This window comes from Lentinus tigrinus (genome assembly GCF_003813185.1).
Source record: "Lentinus tigrinus ALCF2SS1-7 unplaced genomic scaffold L226scaffold_9, whole genome shotgun sequence".
In the NCBI taxonomy this organism is placed as follows: Eukaryota; Fungi; Basidiomycota; class Agaricomycetes; order Polyporales; family Polyporaceae; genus Lentinus; species Lentinus tigrinus.
Window position 1 is genome coordinate 1 of NW_027137918.1, and position 14,108 is coordinate 14,108.

Sequence of the window (14,108 nt, forward strand, 5' to 3'; positions counted from 1 at the left end):
TCGCCTTCCTCTACCCACTCTATGCTGTTCTCCTCCAGTCCGGAGTTTACAAAACCTATTCCCATCACACCCGGCACAGTCTTCGTGCTATTCCTGCCCCACATCATGCACTCATCACACACCACTGACCCAAGCCAGTAATGCGGTGCCGATTCAGCTCCCGCATGCCTTTCTCCTCCATAAAATACCTTATCAAACCAGTATCTCAGCCCAAAAATGGTAAGGGTGAACCCTAGTTTGAGGTTGGGGTTACCCCATTCTAGGGTTGGGGTCACCGCCAAATCTGCATCCCTGGCATCCCTGGATGCTCTCATAACCCTAAACCCTAAACACCCTCATCTGTTGTGCAGAACTGATTCTTCCTACTCATCGCAACAACACTCCGTGCACCCTGTGGGGCTCTGTGCTATCTAAAGTAAGTAATTGGATGCTTGCAAAAACAACATAGTATGTAATGACAATCGCCAGGTCGCCATTGTGGGCTGTGTGGCCAAGTTGACATACTCGGGAGGGTATCAGTTTACCTGGATCAAGGACCTGAAAAGCAAGAGAACCGCAATGGTGAAACACTTTGTGAACGTGTCACCAGACTTGGCTCACGTCCTCTACTGTGATATCGTGTCAGTTCACACTTGGGTCATTCATATGTTTCCTGCTGACTGCTGGATTACCTAGCATTGGCCAACTTGTTCGCGTCATCGGCACTTTGGAGTACAGCCACTCTACGTCCAAGGACATCTATGTCTGCACATCAGCGCTACCTGAAGAAGTGGATGACGACCTGTTGAAAACGCACGACCTGCTTGCAGCAACATTTCACATGATGGTGACTAGCAACGCACAGACCGTAGGCCTTTACGAGTTTGACAAGCCACCTGTATCACTGATGCTTGCAACAGATTCGCAAATGGTTCCTTGTACGCAGTTTGTACATGCTGAGCGGTACCACCCCACCTTGGATGCATCCATCTGAATGTACCGAGCACATGAAGAATGAAGGCAACAAAATCCTATTGACGCATCTAGAAGCCCTTCGGCAAGGAACATGCTGGCAGGGGGTTCCTGCCCTGAAGGTGGTCCGCTCAGCAACTGCAGATCTCAAAGACAGGGGCTTATTCTCCATCGAGCTCATTGCGTATGTGGGAAGACCAAATGCTAGTCACCAGAAACTGACATACCGCCTACAGCTCGGTCGTGCAAGACAATTTGAATGGAGGGTGCTGGTGCGAGTTTTACAATGATTCGCACTGTATATTCTGGCGAATGGGGCGGTGGGTGTATTGATAACGCCGAAATTGTCCATATGTGCACAAATATATGCAAACTAGAACTTTGAGCATGGACTTTGACCGCAACTTGCTGCTCCTACCGCTTCTCCCCGCCTAATCTACCCTCTTCCTACTATTGCCGTGAGCACCTGTTAGTCCTTGCCTCATTGCACGCAAGGGACTGGAGCGACCCTGCAGTCGCATCCAAACGGCCCAACCCCATCCCGGCCGGAACATGGCTGCGCACCGTGGCAGCACCATCCCGGCCGGAACATGGCCGCACACCGTGGCGGCACCATCCCTGCCCCGCACCATCCGTTAGTCCTCGCCTCATTGCACTCAAGAAACTCGAGCGACCCTGCAGTCGCATCCAAATGGCCTAAGGGCTTCAGACAAGGTAGGTGTAGTCGCTTCGTCGCATCACATCAGGGCGGCGCCATCCCCGCCGGAACATGACGGGGTGCCAATTGTTGGTGAGGATCACTTTCCCAGCATGCTACAAGGTTTTCCGCTGCTGCGAAAGTGGTTTCATGCCAGTCCGTGACACAGCACAAGCGCTACTCCACCATGCCCTCATGCACGCACACACCCCCTCCCGCCCCTCTACCGCAAGAAGTGCTGAATATACGTGGGTGCAAATGACTTTTCCAGTATGTGTCGCTGTATAGGGCTATGTTGCAATGAGTTGCACCCTATACAAATTAATATTGATACTTTTACACTACCCCTTCCTCCTAACTCGGGTACCATTTGACCATACCAGGGGCTGTGCTCACCCATAGTGACCTAAACACATACATATATTCATACAAACCCACATACATCACTTTGCATAGCCCTCTACTACAGCAATATCGACATAGTAGCTTAGAGCCACAAGGACAGCAACACCCCCTTCCGCCCACCGTTTCTCAAAAACGGTACCACGGATCATGCTAATATTTTGCACACCCCATATGCATCCTATGACCTACCTCTATGCCAATTTTCAGCCTGAAATTCAATGCTCACCCTGTAGGATATCCTACAAGGTGGGGTATAGATCACTCACTCCTCCTCATACCCCTTCCGATGCCAGCTCCAACTCAGGATGGCAGACGGAGACGTGCGTATGCAAATCGAGCTCAATCCCTGGTACGTCAGCTCAGATCCTGCCCAGCCACCTCATCTGACGACATTTCATCCCTGCTTCTGTCGATTTCCACAGCTACCTGCCCTTCGCACATCCTGTTTATGCATGTAAGTGTAGCAGTTATCGCCTCAATGCCTGCTCTCGCTGACCATTGTACTACCCCATAGGCTCTCGTCCGATGGTGTGTCATGCAGCTGATACGTCCGCCTTTATCTGCCTCTCTACTGGTATGCTCACGTCACCCCATTCCGCATCCTGACCTGTCCACCACTGTACTCACTAGCGTCAAAAGTGTTAGAACGCACAGGATTATGTAATTAGCGCCGATGTTCGTTTTCAATGTTGATTTTGTTTTCGCTTTTTCTCCACAACCACGTCATGCCTCCCCCTGGTTTCTCTGAGCTATCACCGGGCCGCCGGGCTGCTATCTGCGAGCTCCATAGAGCAGGCTGGTCATACCACCATATTGCCGACAAAACCGGAGTTTCCACCAGCACTGCTTGGTACACTGTTCAACGTGAGAGGAACTTTCATACCCATGAATCTCTCCCTCGCTCTGGTTGTCCCTCCACCCTCACTGACCGCAAGAAGCGTCAGGTCATCCGTGATCTCCGCAACCACCGAACATCCACATTCAAGGCCATTGCGGACAGTGAAGGGGACATCTCTGAGGAGCAGGTGCGCAGGATTGCCACTGGAGCTGGGTACCACCGGCGTGTCGCGCGGCGTAAGCCCTTTCTTGGCTTGCCAGCCATTAGAAAGCGGCATGCATGGGTACGGGAGAATGCGGAGAGGGACTGGAGCAAAGTCATCTGGACAGATGAGACAACACTGGAGCTTGGGAAGCGGGTGGGGCATCTGCGTGTTACCCGAAAGGCTGGTGAGGAGTTTCTCCCAGAAAACATTGAACCGACCTCCCGGAGTGGCCGTAAGTCACTCATGTTGTGGGGCTGTGTCGCCGAGGGTCGCAAAGGACCACTTATCCGGCTGGATCTCAACGTGACGCCGGAGCAGGAGGGGTCAAAAGGGGGGAAGAAGAAAGGGAAGGGTGGACTCAAAAAGGAGCAGTACGTCAGCCAGGTTCTGGAAGGCCCTCTTCTCGAATTCTACACCACACTCAACAAGGAGAGGGGCGGAGGAATGCTTGTGGTTGAAGATGGGGCCCCTGCGCACACTGCTGGACTGTCCAAGTCTGCTCGACTCCGTCTGGGCATTCATACACTTACCCATCCTCCGAACTCTCCCGAGGCGGTGAGGAAAGCCCAAGGGATGCATTCACCATTTTAGTTTTGTATCTGAAAACCCTATTGAATGCCCAAAGAATCACCAAGAAATTATCTAATGTTCTATTGAAATGGAGAAATAACCATTTTGTGGTCACGCTCCACGGGCGCTTATTTCGGGCGTTCTAACACTTTTGACGGTAACGAGTACATGCTACTATCGCTCGGCTCGTCTGCAGCCAGTGCACCAGTATCTCAAGTGAGTCCTGCGACTCACTTCTTTGTATTTCAGAGTGCTAATATCGGCTTGTCTGCAGCCAGAGCACGCTTTCACGTTGGGATGGCGCACACCACTCCGACTGATGTCCATTCTCATCTGTCTTAGTACTGCCTGCGATGTCATTACGGTATATTGGGAATCAAATATGTACATGTGCATAAGTATCGGAGAGGGAACCAAGGAAGGAACCGGAAGCAATGGCCCGAGTAGCGTCGGGCTGTATCGGAATATGAAGCAGACCAGGCCCCAACCTGGTCACCTGCCTGAGTAGGTGTTTGCCTTCATGCCAAACGGCGGTCACCGCCCAGTGAAAACATTGATGGTCAGCTCCAGGCTGACCGATCCCAAGCGCAACATAAGCGAAATTCGTTTGGCTTGAAGTCACTCAGCGTCTAAGGTCGCTTGAAGCCAACCAAATCTTGGGCCGTGTAACCGAATGTCTGACTGTCTGTATGCTCTGACGGGTCTGAATGTCTGGACAAGTGGCTGTCCAGACATCCAGACGCTCAGAGAATCTTGGAATTACTGATGGAAGTCTTCGCACAGCGGACGTGCTTCGGCGGGCCATCGAGTACTGCTATTGACTGCACCCGACTCCGGCGGGGACGAAGGTCGGAAGATGTACATGGCAACCGCAGTGCTGTGTGAGGTCATCGCGTGCGCAGGCTTCTCCAACTTGGACGTGGGCGGGACCTGTGTGTGGACTCGCCGGTCCGGGCTCGTGCAGGCCGGCATGCTAAGTGCGGATTGGCGGACATGGTTCTCTCTGTGTAGCAGACAGCATGGGCGTGCAGGATCCGAGGACGATGGAACGGTCCAACCTTGCGAAGTCGACGGTTCATGGGTGCGGTGAGATAGTTGACTGGCGGCTGGGGGGAACGTTTATGGGCTCTGGGTAGTAAGTAGTTACGAGCTGTCGCGCTTTCTCACCGTCCGAAAGTTTGTCCTCCTCCGAGTCCTAGTGAGGTATGATCGAATACAGAAAGTACAATTGGGTGGCGTCTCTATCATACAGATCAGACCAGCAACGAAAGCGTACAAGATAGCGAAGCGCAGAGGACAGAGCAAACAGACAACGCGCAGAAACTTTGCACGCAGGGTGTTAGCAAGGACAGAAAACGCGCGGTGCGGAGAACTCACGTCAGACACCGGGAGCTCGCCAGTAGTACGGTCGATTGCGCTGGATGGGCGGGTGGGGATCGCCGAGCTTGCGGACGGCGGGCATGGAGTAGGGCAAGTCAAAGTCAACGAGGGCACCGTTGGACTCTCCGTCAGAGCTCTGGAGAATGATGATGGTGTTGTTGTTGATGTCTCCGTGGAGGACGCCGCCGACTTCGTAGAGGCTCTTGTGGGCTACGAACGGCGGCTGAGGGTTGTGGGTAGGGAATGTGGCTGAGCGGGCGTACCTTTAATCGCATCGAGCATGACCGTGACGAGATGTTTGGTGTCCGTAAACTCGCTCAGACTTCTCGTCGTCACCTCGCGGACGCGGCTCGGGCGAGCAGGGGCGGCTTGGGGAGCGTCGGCTCCAGATGCGGCAGGCTCAGGCGTAGTAGCGGCGGGCACGGACGGAGACGCGGCGTCGGTGGGAGGCTGCTCGAGCTCGGGGTCAGTCATCGCGGCGGGCTCAGGTGGTGGGCAGAGGAGAGGTGGTCTAACTTGTCGAGTGGCGTCAAGTTGCCACAGACGCGTCCACGCGCGCGACGCGTGTCGTAAGCTTCCCACGCCTCGCGTACTACCCTCTCTTTATCTCGTCCACGATCCTCCTCCTCGCATCTGCTTCACTTACGAACCACTCACGAACTCTGCGTGCTGCGACGACATCGCGATGACAATCGTCCAATTCGCGCCCTTCCAATCGCTCGTCCAACCCGCCTTCTGGCACGCCCTCACCGAACTCAAGATCGACGTCCTTCGCCTCTCGGATGAAGCGCAGCCAGTGACCGCGACATACACATCCGGACGCGCAGTCAAGGATCGGGAGACTGGCCAAGAGATCGCTCTCGGGTGTAACCTCACCGTGAGCGGCGACGCGTTCACAAAGACCCCCCAGTACGTGATCGCGCTTTCTACTATGTATTCCTTGCGAAATACCATGTCCGAGCTGTTTATATGTGAACCCCTTCCTCTTCCTCTCCCTGACTACCGCTCCTGGAAGCGGTTGCTTTCATCCGCGTTCTTCCCAATGAATCCCGTGGAGCGTCTTCGCGCAGTAGGCGTACTTGATACTCGTCGCAGGGCTTGACTACGACGCGCGAGCCCGTCTTCTGACCTCAGACTACCTCCCATGCTGTCCCGCGAGACCGCCGCATCTGCTTTTTCTTCCGCGAGCGTGACCCCGTTCAGGACAAGGACATACGCTCGAGTGCTGCGGCGATCGGCTCGTCCGGTTGCCCCGAGGAGCAGTTGCTCCATGGCCTGGCTCCCCTTCTGTCCCGTGCGCCGTGGGCAGAGGTGTCCATGGTCCGCGTTTTCATTCAGACGACATCCCAAGCTCTGGCAAAGCACCCCAATAGATTACCACCAACGATCACCTTGCGGAATGTCTTCTTGATGAAACACTAGTCGGTGCGCAGGGATGCCTGCCTTCTCCTTTGTTCGCCGACGTCCATCCGCGGGCTGAGGACGATTCTGATCTGACCGTGCACACTTGCTGTACCACTCCGAAGTTCCGAGGGGCTTGAACATCCTAGACGGCCGCGCATGCGCGTTGACGCTTTTGACTGCTCTCTGAATGGGATTCACAGGATGCGTCAGTGCCGCGAACGTACTTCTCCTACCCTGAGGGTGTGCGCGCGGACGGCACGTACACGATCCCAATTGCAGGCGCATTCTTGTCAGGCAAATAGCGCGTCGCGATTTGCTCGAACGCCATTGAATGGGTAGCCTCCTTGGGCTGTTGTGACTCAATTCCACTTTCACAACACCTTAAGAGTTCTCATGCCAGACTGCTCACGTCGTCATTCAGGATCCCGCAGAATGCGGTCTCAGCGACCGGCGTGTTCAAGAACTTCAACACGATCGAGGACTTCAAGAACGCTGACAAGACTGCACTCTTCAACCAGGTCGCCGACGAGATCTGGAAGAGCATCACGGTCGACAAGTCCACCGCGCTCCTCAACCGCTTCCTCGTCATCACCTTCGCCGATCTCAAGAAGTACAAGTACTTTTACTGGTTCGCCTTCCCCGCGTTCGCCGCTAAGCCGGCATGGGAGATCGACGGCGAGTGGCTGGCCCCGGAGAACGCGCTCGGCGCAGAAACAGTGAGCACCGCGTAGTTCTCGCATATCACGCTGTACTAACGCGTTCGAAGCTCTCTGCTATCCAATCCCAAGTCCACGCCACCCCTGGCCCCTTCTTCCTCGTCCGCACAGTCGACGGCCAGACTTCCACCGCCCCGGTCGAAGAATACGCCACATTCTTCACCAACGTCCCTCCAGAACACCGTGTCATCGGCTTCGTCGACCCCTCTGCGCTGCCCACGAACCCAGGCTGGCCGCTTCGCAACCTCCTCGCCTATCTCCTCGCGCTGCACCCGGAGACGGCACAGGGCGTCCGCATACTCTGCTGGCGCGACGTCGAGCCGCCTACGGGCGGATGGAAGAGCCGGTTCGGCATCCTCAAGCAGAGTGGCGCCGCTGTAACAACGGAGCGGCCGGCTGCTGTTGGCTGGGAGAAGAATATCCAGGGCAAGCTCGGGGCGCGCGTGGCGGACCTCGCGCCCATGATGGACCCAACGAGGTGCGTCTGCTCTCAGCACGAAGGCTTGTGATGCTGACATTCGCATAGACTGGCTGATCAAGCTGTTGACTTGAACCTCAAGCTTATGCGCTGGCGTATCCTCCCCGCATTGGACCTCGAGAAGGTTGCGAACACGCGATGTCTGCTCCTCGGTGCAGGCACCCTCGGCTGCTATGTCGCTCGAACTCTCATGGTACGTCCACGCTTTCCGCTAATGCGACGGAGACTTATCCCTTGCAGGGCTGGGGGGTGCGGACGATCACGTTCGTCGACTCGGCTCGCGTCTCGTTCTCCAACCCCGTCCGCCAGCCGCTATTCGACTTTGAGGACTGCCTGCACGGCGGCAAGCCCAAGGCCGCATGCGCCGCAGAGAAGCTCAAGAAGATCTTCCCAGGCGTCGTACGTACACATCCTATCCCACCTCACCCACTACTCACACCCACCTCCGCAGAACGCGACCGGCCACAACCTAAGCATCCCGATGCCCGGGCACCCGATCCCGCCCGCGTCCGTCGAGCACGTCAAGAAGGACGTCGCGGCGCTCGAGAAGCTGGTCGACGAGCACGACGTCGTCTTCCTGCTCATGGACTCGCGCGAGAGCCGGTGGCTGCCGACCGTGCTGGGCGCGTCCAAGGGCAAGATCGTGCTCAACGCCGCGCTTGGGTTCGACACGTTCCTCGTCATGCGGCATGGAGCGAGGACGCCTGGGGCGGACGGGAAGCGGCTTGGGTGTTACTACTGCAACGATATTGTAGCCCCGTCGGATGTGAGTTCTCTCTGTTCACGCAGATGATGAAGTGCTGACCACTCCCTGTCACTGTTGCAGTCACTCACGGACCGCACGCTCGACCAGATGTGCACAGTTACACGCCCCGGGCTCGCGTCCATCGCCGCATCGACCGCCGTCGAGCTCCTCGTCTCCCTCCTGCAGCACCCATCCGGCATCCACGCGCCCGCGCCTCCCGCCTCCACCACCTCCACCTCCCAAGACACCTCCTCATCCACTCCCCCAGCGTACGAAAGCATCCTGGGGGTCGTACCACACCAGCTGCGTGGGTTCCTCGCGCAGTTCCGGAACGTGCCGATCGTTGGGGCGGCGTACGACCGGTGCACGGGGTGCAGCGAGACGGTTGTGGCTGCGTACGAGAAGGGCGGGTTTGAGGGGATGCTGGTGCATGCGTTTAATGACACGGAGTATTTGCCGCGGTTGACGGGGCTGGATAAGCTGTATGAGGAGACGCAGAGGGCGCTGGAGGAGGATGATTTGGTCGAGGGGGAGGAGGATGATTTCTAGGTGCGTTGCGTGCCGCGTGATGCGACGGATTGGAGGGACATGGCGGATGGCGTCGCGTTGGTGAAGAAGTGGAACTAGAATTGCAAGTGAATTGTATGCGGATAGACGTGTGTAGCCTTGTATGTACGAGTACCTAACGAATCTCGGGAGTGTAGTGATATCCCCTGTTGTAGTTCATACCCTGAATGTATGCTTGGTTCCTCCTGCCTCCCCCATGGTCGCCTTTCCAGGTGCGTTGAGCCTTGAACTTCAAGCGATTTCAGAGTCATGACACGATCCGAGTCAGGCCCAAAGGCGCCCACAAGCCGGTGGCGCTGTCACGAAAATCGCGCTCGCTTCTAACCACCACCATCATCACTGGCATCCCACAAGCTACAGCGGGGTCCTATCATATACCCACCAAAGACGGACCGTGAAGGCGAAGATGACGGTGAACTGGCCAAGACACGGCTTCCCGCTGCCCGCGAACCCGTACGAGCGAGACACGCCCGAACGCCGCGCGTACGACACGTGTCTCTGGCTACAAGCCTCCTCCCCGTCAGAACCTGAAGCCGAAGCCTCTCCCGACACCTCCTCGACGTTCCCAGGATGCGCACGCCTGCTCATGTCGCGCGCGGTGTGTGCGCGGGTGCTGGGGTACGCGCTCGGGGAGGCACGCACACCCGAGGCGCGGAGACGGCTCGCGCGCGAGGTCGAGGCGTGCGCCAGGGACGGGGAGCTGCTGTGTGGGCTCGCGCATTTGTATGTGTATGGGCTTGTTCGTGTCTGTCTGTAGGCCCTTTTTTCTTACTCATTTCGGAAGGGTTACTGACTACTTACTTCTACCTCTACCGGGCTGAACTTGCCACTTGAATCCGCTGCGTGAACTTTATGGCTGGCAGTCCGGAACCCGGTCCCGCCGGACGAGGGCGTGCCGTCGTTGTCGCCGACCCCGGTAGGGGGCTCGGGATTCTACCCCATTGACGCTGCGCAAGGCGAGGACTCGTACGAGCGGTGGGACGCCTCGGAGCGGGCGGCGTATCGTCGCTTTCACGCGGTGGTAAGTCGTGCACATGGGCAGGATGCGTCTTCCCATTGTAGCTGACAATTCGTTCACGTACGACCGCAGCTGCTCGAACGGGAAGGGAACCGGTGCGCGCTGAGCGGGGCGGTCGACTGGGGCGTCGTCGCAAGGGACGGGCCGAAGGCGTGGGCTCACGAGAAGAGACGGATCGGGAAGACGCGGGTTGTGCATATCGCTGAGCAGCTGCTGACGGCGGAGGTGCGTGTGCCGTGGGTGTCGGCTCGGGCGCAGGAGAGGGTGGGTTCTTTCCGTGCACCCACCCGTCGAAGATGCTAACCGTAGCGCAGTTTGGGTGGGCGCGGACAGGGATGGACGTCGCGCGGGTGTTCGTGGACTCAGAGCTGGAGCTGGGAGAGGCTGAGGATAGGCTGCACTCTCCGCTGAATACGTTCCTGGGATTCTACGAGCAGCAGATCCTGTTCCAGAAGCTCCAGGCATGGCTGACTCCAGCCAAGGTACGCACTCGCACCCGTGCGCTTGCTTGTGTCTGAGTTCTGACCTTTGGCCCACGACGCAGGACGAGTGTGGGAGGGTACTCCCGAACGTGTACGACATCAACGGTCCGTTCCGCGACGCACCCCGGTTCCTCGCACTGGTGGGGTTCCTCCCGCGCGTCGCCTTCCGGCCTCTGCTCGCCGAAGACGGGAGTACAGTCCGCGTGCCAGCGCCCCACGCCAAACTCATCGCGCTGCACGCGGCGTGCGCCAAGGTGGCGCAGATGTCTGGGGCTGCGGGGGTGCTGACGGAGCTGTTTGGGAACCCGGAGGACGAGACGGAGGTGCGGTGTGTGGAGCAGGGACTGACGCTGACGACGGGGAGGAGGGAGATGCGGGTGCATCCGAGGGGCGCGGAGGAGCTGTTGAGGGCGTTGTACAGGACGCCGTTGAGGGCGGTGCGGTGGGACTCGGACTCGGACTTGGATGCGGTGGCTTGCGGTCGTTGATTGGAGACGACGGCGCCGCATAGAGTGCCCACTTGTGGACACAGGAGTAGGTCGTCGAGGGAGCACAACCGGCCTAGAGCCGGGGGATTCAGTGCGATGGGGAGCTGGGAAGCGCAGGAGCCTGTGGACTAGCTATCCGCTTGGCAGCGCTGATTAGAACACTCGGGGGAACTATAGAGACATAGAGTAGAGCTTGTTACGAGGCGGGATGGTTAGAAATGGGAGTTTGGTGTGGGAACGGGAGTTGTGTAACCCTGTGGGTGCAGTGAGCGCCTATCTGTGTCGCTGCGCGAATTGTCGAGAGCTCGGATTGGCCACTCCATCGTCATCGTCATCTTCCCTTCCAGCGAGGCTCCGGGTCGAAGAAAGCGAGGAGGAGCGTCGATCGGGAGCATAATCGATGACGTCGGCCTACTCCACGACGCGTCGCCTGCGTCACTGTCCCCGATGGATGAGTATAAGACCGGGAACCCCGCGCATGGGCTCTGTACCTACTCTCCCGCACCAACTCTCTGCTACGACTCACGACTGTAACGCAACGAACAACATGGACAAGTCTTCTTCCGTCGTCGCCGCCTTCAACGCCGGCAAGCTCCCAACGCAAAAGCAGGTCTCGCAAGGCATCGACCGCCTCCTCGCTTCCCCCTTCCTTACCAACGACCCCTCGACCTCGGTCGGAGAGCTGAGCGCACAAGGAAAGCAGCTGCAGGACGACCTTCGCAGCCTGCTCAATGCCTACAAGAAGCTCGGAGATGACAAGAACGGTGCGTATTCCTTCGTCCTCCACGCGTGACGTCATCTCTCTCAAACTTCTCCCTCCATCCGAACTTGCATTGACCCCTCTGCATCAGGCGACAACGTCATTCAGGAGTCGCTATGGCATCTTTCCGAGGCCGACATCTCCAACACTTCGACATCCGGCATGGACGTCGATACCGATCAGGCGTCCAAGGATGCCCACGCACTCGCAAAGTCCCTCCGTACCCTCGTCTCCATCGTCTGGGAGAACCTCTCCGAGGAGGGCCGCTCCGTCTTCCACGACTTTGCCTCCTTCATGCGTCTCGCCCTCGCTGATGCCGCTGAACACGTAGGTGACAGTGCCAAGACTGCCGCGGAGGCTCTGCGCGAGGTCGACAAGGACGTTCAGGAGGGTCAGCGCAACGAGCTCGGCATCAAGCGCAAGGCCGAGGACGAGCCCGAGGACGCTGATGCCCGTGCAAAGTTCGAGCGCGCTATGGATTCCACCAAGGAGGTCGGTTCCAAAGCCATCGGTGCTGGTCAGGTCGCTATCGCCACCGGCGAGGACCTCGCGAACCGCACCAGCACCAGCCTGCAGGGCGCGTTCTACAAGGTGAGCATTTTTGCATGCACACGAACCCTATGGCACTCACTCATTCATTTTCAGATCTGCGACCGTGCGCAAAGTGACGAGGCGTACCACGACGCCATCTCTACCATCTTCGATGTCTTCCAGAAGTGGATACACCGCTCACTCGACGCCGCCGGCGATGTCAACCAGGCCACCTCTCTTGACGCATTCATCAACGACCCCACCCCCGACAAGCACCTCATCACCGCCATTCGTGGCTTCCGTGAATTTACGGAGCGTCTCGCTGGCGGCAAGTCTCTCGACGACTTCTTCGCTTGCCTCCGCGTCTGCAGTGTCGACATCCAGCAAGACGAGGACGTTCGTCAGTGGTTCGACGAGTTCATCGCTCATTGTCGCAAGAGCCTCGACGAGCGCGGCTACGCTCGCAGCGACGAGGCCCAGCAGAAGAGCGAGAAGCTCCGCAACGAGTGGAAGGCGCTTCTCGACAAGGATTCGGATAAGGGACGCAAATGGAAGGAGGACGTCGGCAAGCTCAAGCAGCAAGCCTCCGAGTTCCAGAAGTTGATCGACCACGACGCAGACCTCCGCCAGATTCGTCGCACTCGCGCCAAGCTCGGCGAGGACATCGAGAACAGCTTGCTCGTCGCAGCCAGCACGGGCACGCAATCGCTCATGGAGCGCGCGCCTTGGTTCTGGCAGGACGTCTTCAACGTCTACCTCCCGAAGCTGGTCGCTGCCATCAAAGACATCCCCATTCCAAGGTACGTTTATCTCGCTACATCCTTTCATCACAATCTAACTTCGCACATAGAACTGAGTACAAGGACAACGAGGTTGAGTTCGTCCTCGAGGACCTCGATATCTCGACCTTCTCCATGCTTCCTGGTCACGCATACATCCGCAACATCACCGACATCGACATCAAGGCGCCGTCCGTCGGCCAGACTGACACCTCCGTCGGCACCCTCACTCGCGTCTACCTCCAGGGTCTTCAGCTCCAGCTCAAAGAGGTCTCGTTCTACTATTACGACAAGACCGCGTCGATGGGTCCGGCCGAGTTCAGCGGCCTGATGGAGTTCACGATTCCCCCAGCCGGCGTCGACGTGGACATCGTCGTCCGCTCGATCCCCAACTCCCCCGAGGGCCTGCGCGAGCGCGAGCGCCGCGAGAGCTTCCTCGACATCCAGCGCGTCGACGTGAAGGTGTCCGAGGACATCACGCTCAACGTCAAGCAGTCGAACCACCAGATCCTCGTCTCCGTCTTCCGCCCGATCATGCTCTCGCGCTTCCGCGAATCGCTGCAGACGGTGCTCGCGCAGCAGATCCGCGGCGCACTCGAGGGCGCGGACGCGTTCGCGTGGGACGTCGGCCGTCGCGCGGAGGTGTTCGAGGACACCGGGCTGCCGCGCGGTGCGAGTCTCGTCGCGGGTGTGTGGAGCGAGCTTGGCCACCTGCAGCGTATGAGCGACGGCGGGCTCTTCACCGGGTGGAAGGCGACGGGCACGGGCGTGATCAAGAGCGACAAGAACGCGACGTTCGCGATGGGCGCGGAGCCGCAAGTGCTGTCGGGCGAGAAGCGGGGCCCGAAGGGCAACTTCGCAGACAGCGTTCAGGACCGGATGGATACGGACGTCGACTTGGACGCGAAGGTCGCGCAGGCCAAGGGTGTTGCTGAGCAGGTGAAGGAGACGGTGAAGGAGGAGGTGCAGAAGGTCAAGAGCTGGAAGGACACGGTGAACGCGAAGGTCGAGGAGGAGCGCGGGCAGCCGGGATGGCAGAGCGCTGCGTTTGACTGGTCGTAAACCTGCCTGTTCGTTCTTCGAATCCGGTTATC

General features: G+C 58.2%; 5 protein-coding genes across 5 annotated transcripts; 4 read left to right on the top strand and 1 right to left on the bottom strand.

The window, feature by feature from the left end:
- Positions 1-558: 558 nt before the first annotated feature.
- Positions 559-1,284, top strand: L226DRAFT_569965 (uncharacterized protein; the record flags this gene model as incomplete). Its single annotated transcript, XM_067684376.1, has 4 exons — positions 559-620; positions 676-847; positions 900-1,135; positions 1,188-1,284. 4 exons carry the CDS (start codon positions 559-561, stop codon positions 1,282-1,284), a joined length of 567 nt encoding a protein of 188 aa, XP_067536279.1.
- A 1,180-nt stretch (positions 1,285-2,464) lies between these two features.
- L226DRAFT_386546 (uncharacterized protein) lies at positions 2,465-4,078 on the top strand. Its single transcript, XM_067674442.1, has 3 exons — positions 2,465-2,507; positions 2,568-2,672; positions 3,832-4,078. Exons 1-3 carry the CDS (start codon positions 2,502-2,504, stop codon positions 4,006-4,008), a joined length of 288 nt encoding a protein of 95 aa, XP_067536280.1. The 5' UTR covers positions 2,465-2,501; the 3' UTR covers positions 4,009-4,078.
- A 779-nt stretch (positions 4,079-4,857) lies between these two features.
- On the bottom strand, positions 4,858-5,520 carry L226DRAFT_612036 (uncharacterized protein; the record flags this gene model as incomplete). The annotated part of the gene is made up of 3 exons (XM_067686341.1): positions 4,858-4,989; positions 5,044-5,256; positions 5,310-5,520. The coding sequence occupies 2 exons, from the start codon at positions 5,518-5,520 to the stop codon at positions 5,045-5,047; spliced, it is 423 nt and encodes a 140-aa protein (XP_067536281.1). The 3' UTR covers positions 4,858-4,989; position 5,044.
- A 211-nt stretch (positions 5,521-5,731) lies between these two features.
- L226DRAFT_559663 (E1-like protein-activating) lies at positions 5,732-11,152 on the top strand (the record flags this gene model as incomplete). The annotated part of the gene is made up of 14 exons (XM_067683311.1): positions 5,732-5,923; positions 6,181-6,366; positions 6,651-6,739; positions 6,872-7,166; positions 7,217-7,644; positions 7,693-7,837; positions 7,885-8,043; positions 8,096-8,410; positions 8,471-8,911; positions 9,225-9,663; positions 9,820-9,977; positions 10,047-10,238; positions 10,289-10,456; positions 10,519-11,152. The coding sequence occupies 14 exons, from the start codon at positions 5,732-5,734 to the stop codon at positions 10,942-10,944; spliced, it is 3,633 nt and encodes a 1,210-aa protein (XP_067536282.1). The 3' UTR covers positions 10,945-11,152.
- Positions 11,153-11,491: 339 nt separating this feature from the next.
- Positions 11,492-14,076, top strand: L226DRAFT_461468 (uncharacterized protein; the record flags this gene model as incomplete). The annotated part of the gene is made up of 4 exons (XM_067675651.1): positions 11,492-11,708; positions 11,796-12,295; positions 12,350-13,035; positions 13,086-14,076. The coding sequence occupies 4 exons, from the start codon at positions 11,492-11,494 to the stop codon at positions 14,074-14,076; spliced, it is 2,394 nt and encodes a 797-aa protein (XP_067536283.1).
- Between the last annotated feature and the right edge of the window lie 32 nt (positions 14,077-14,108).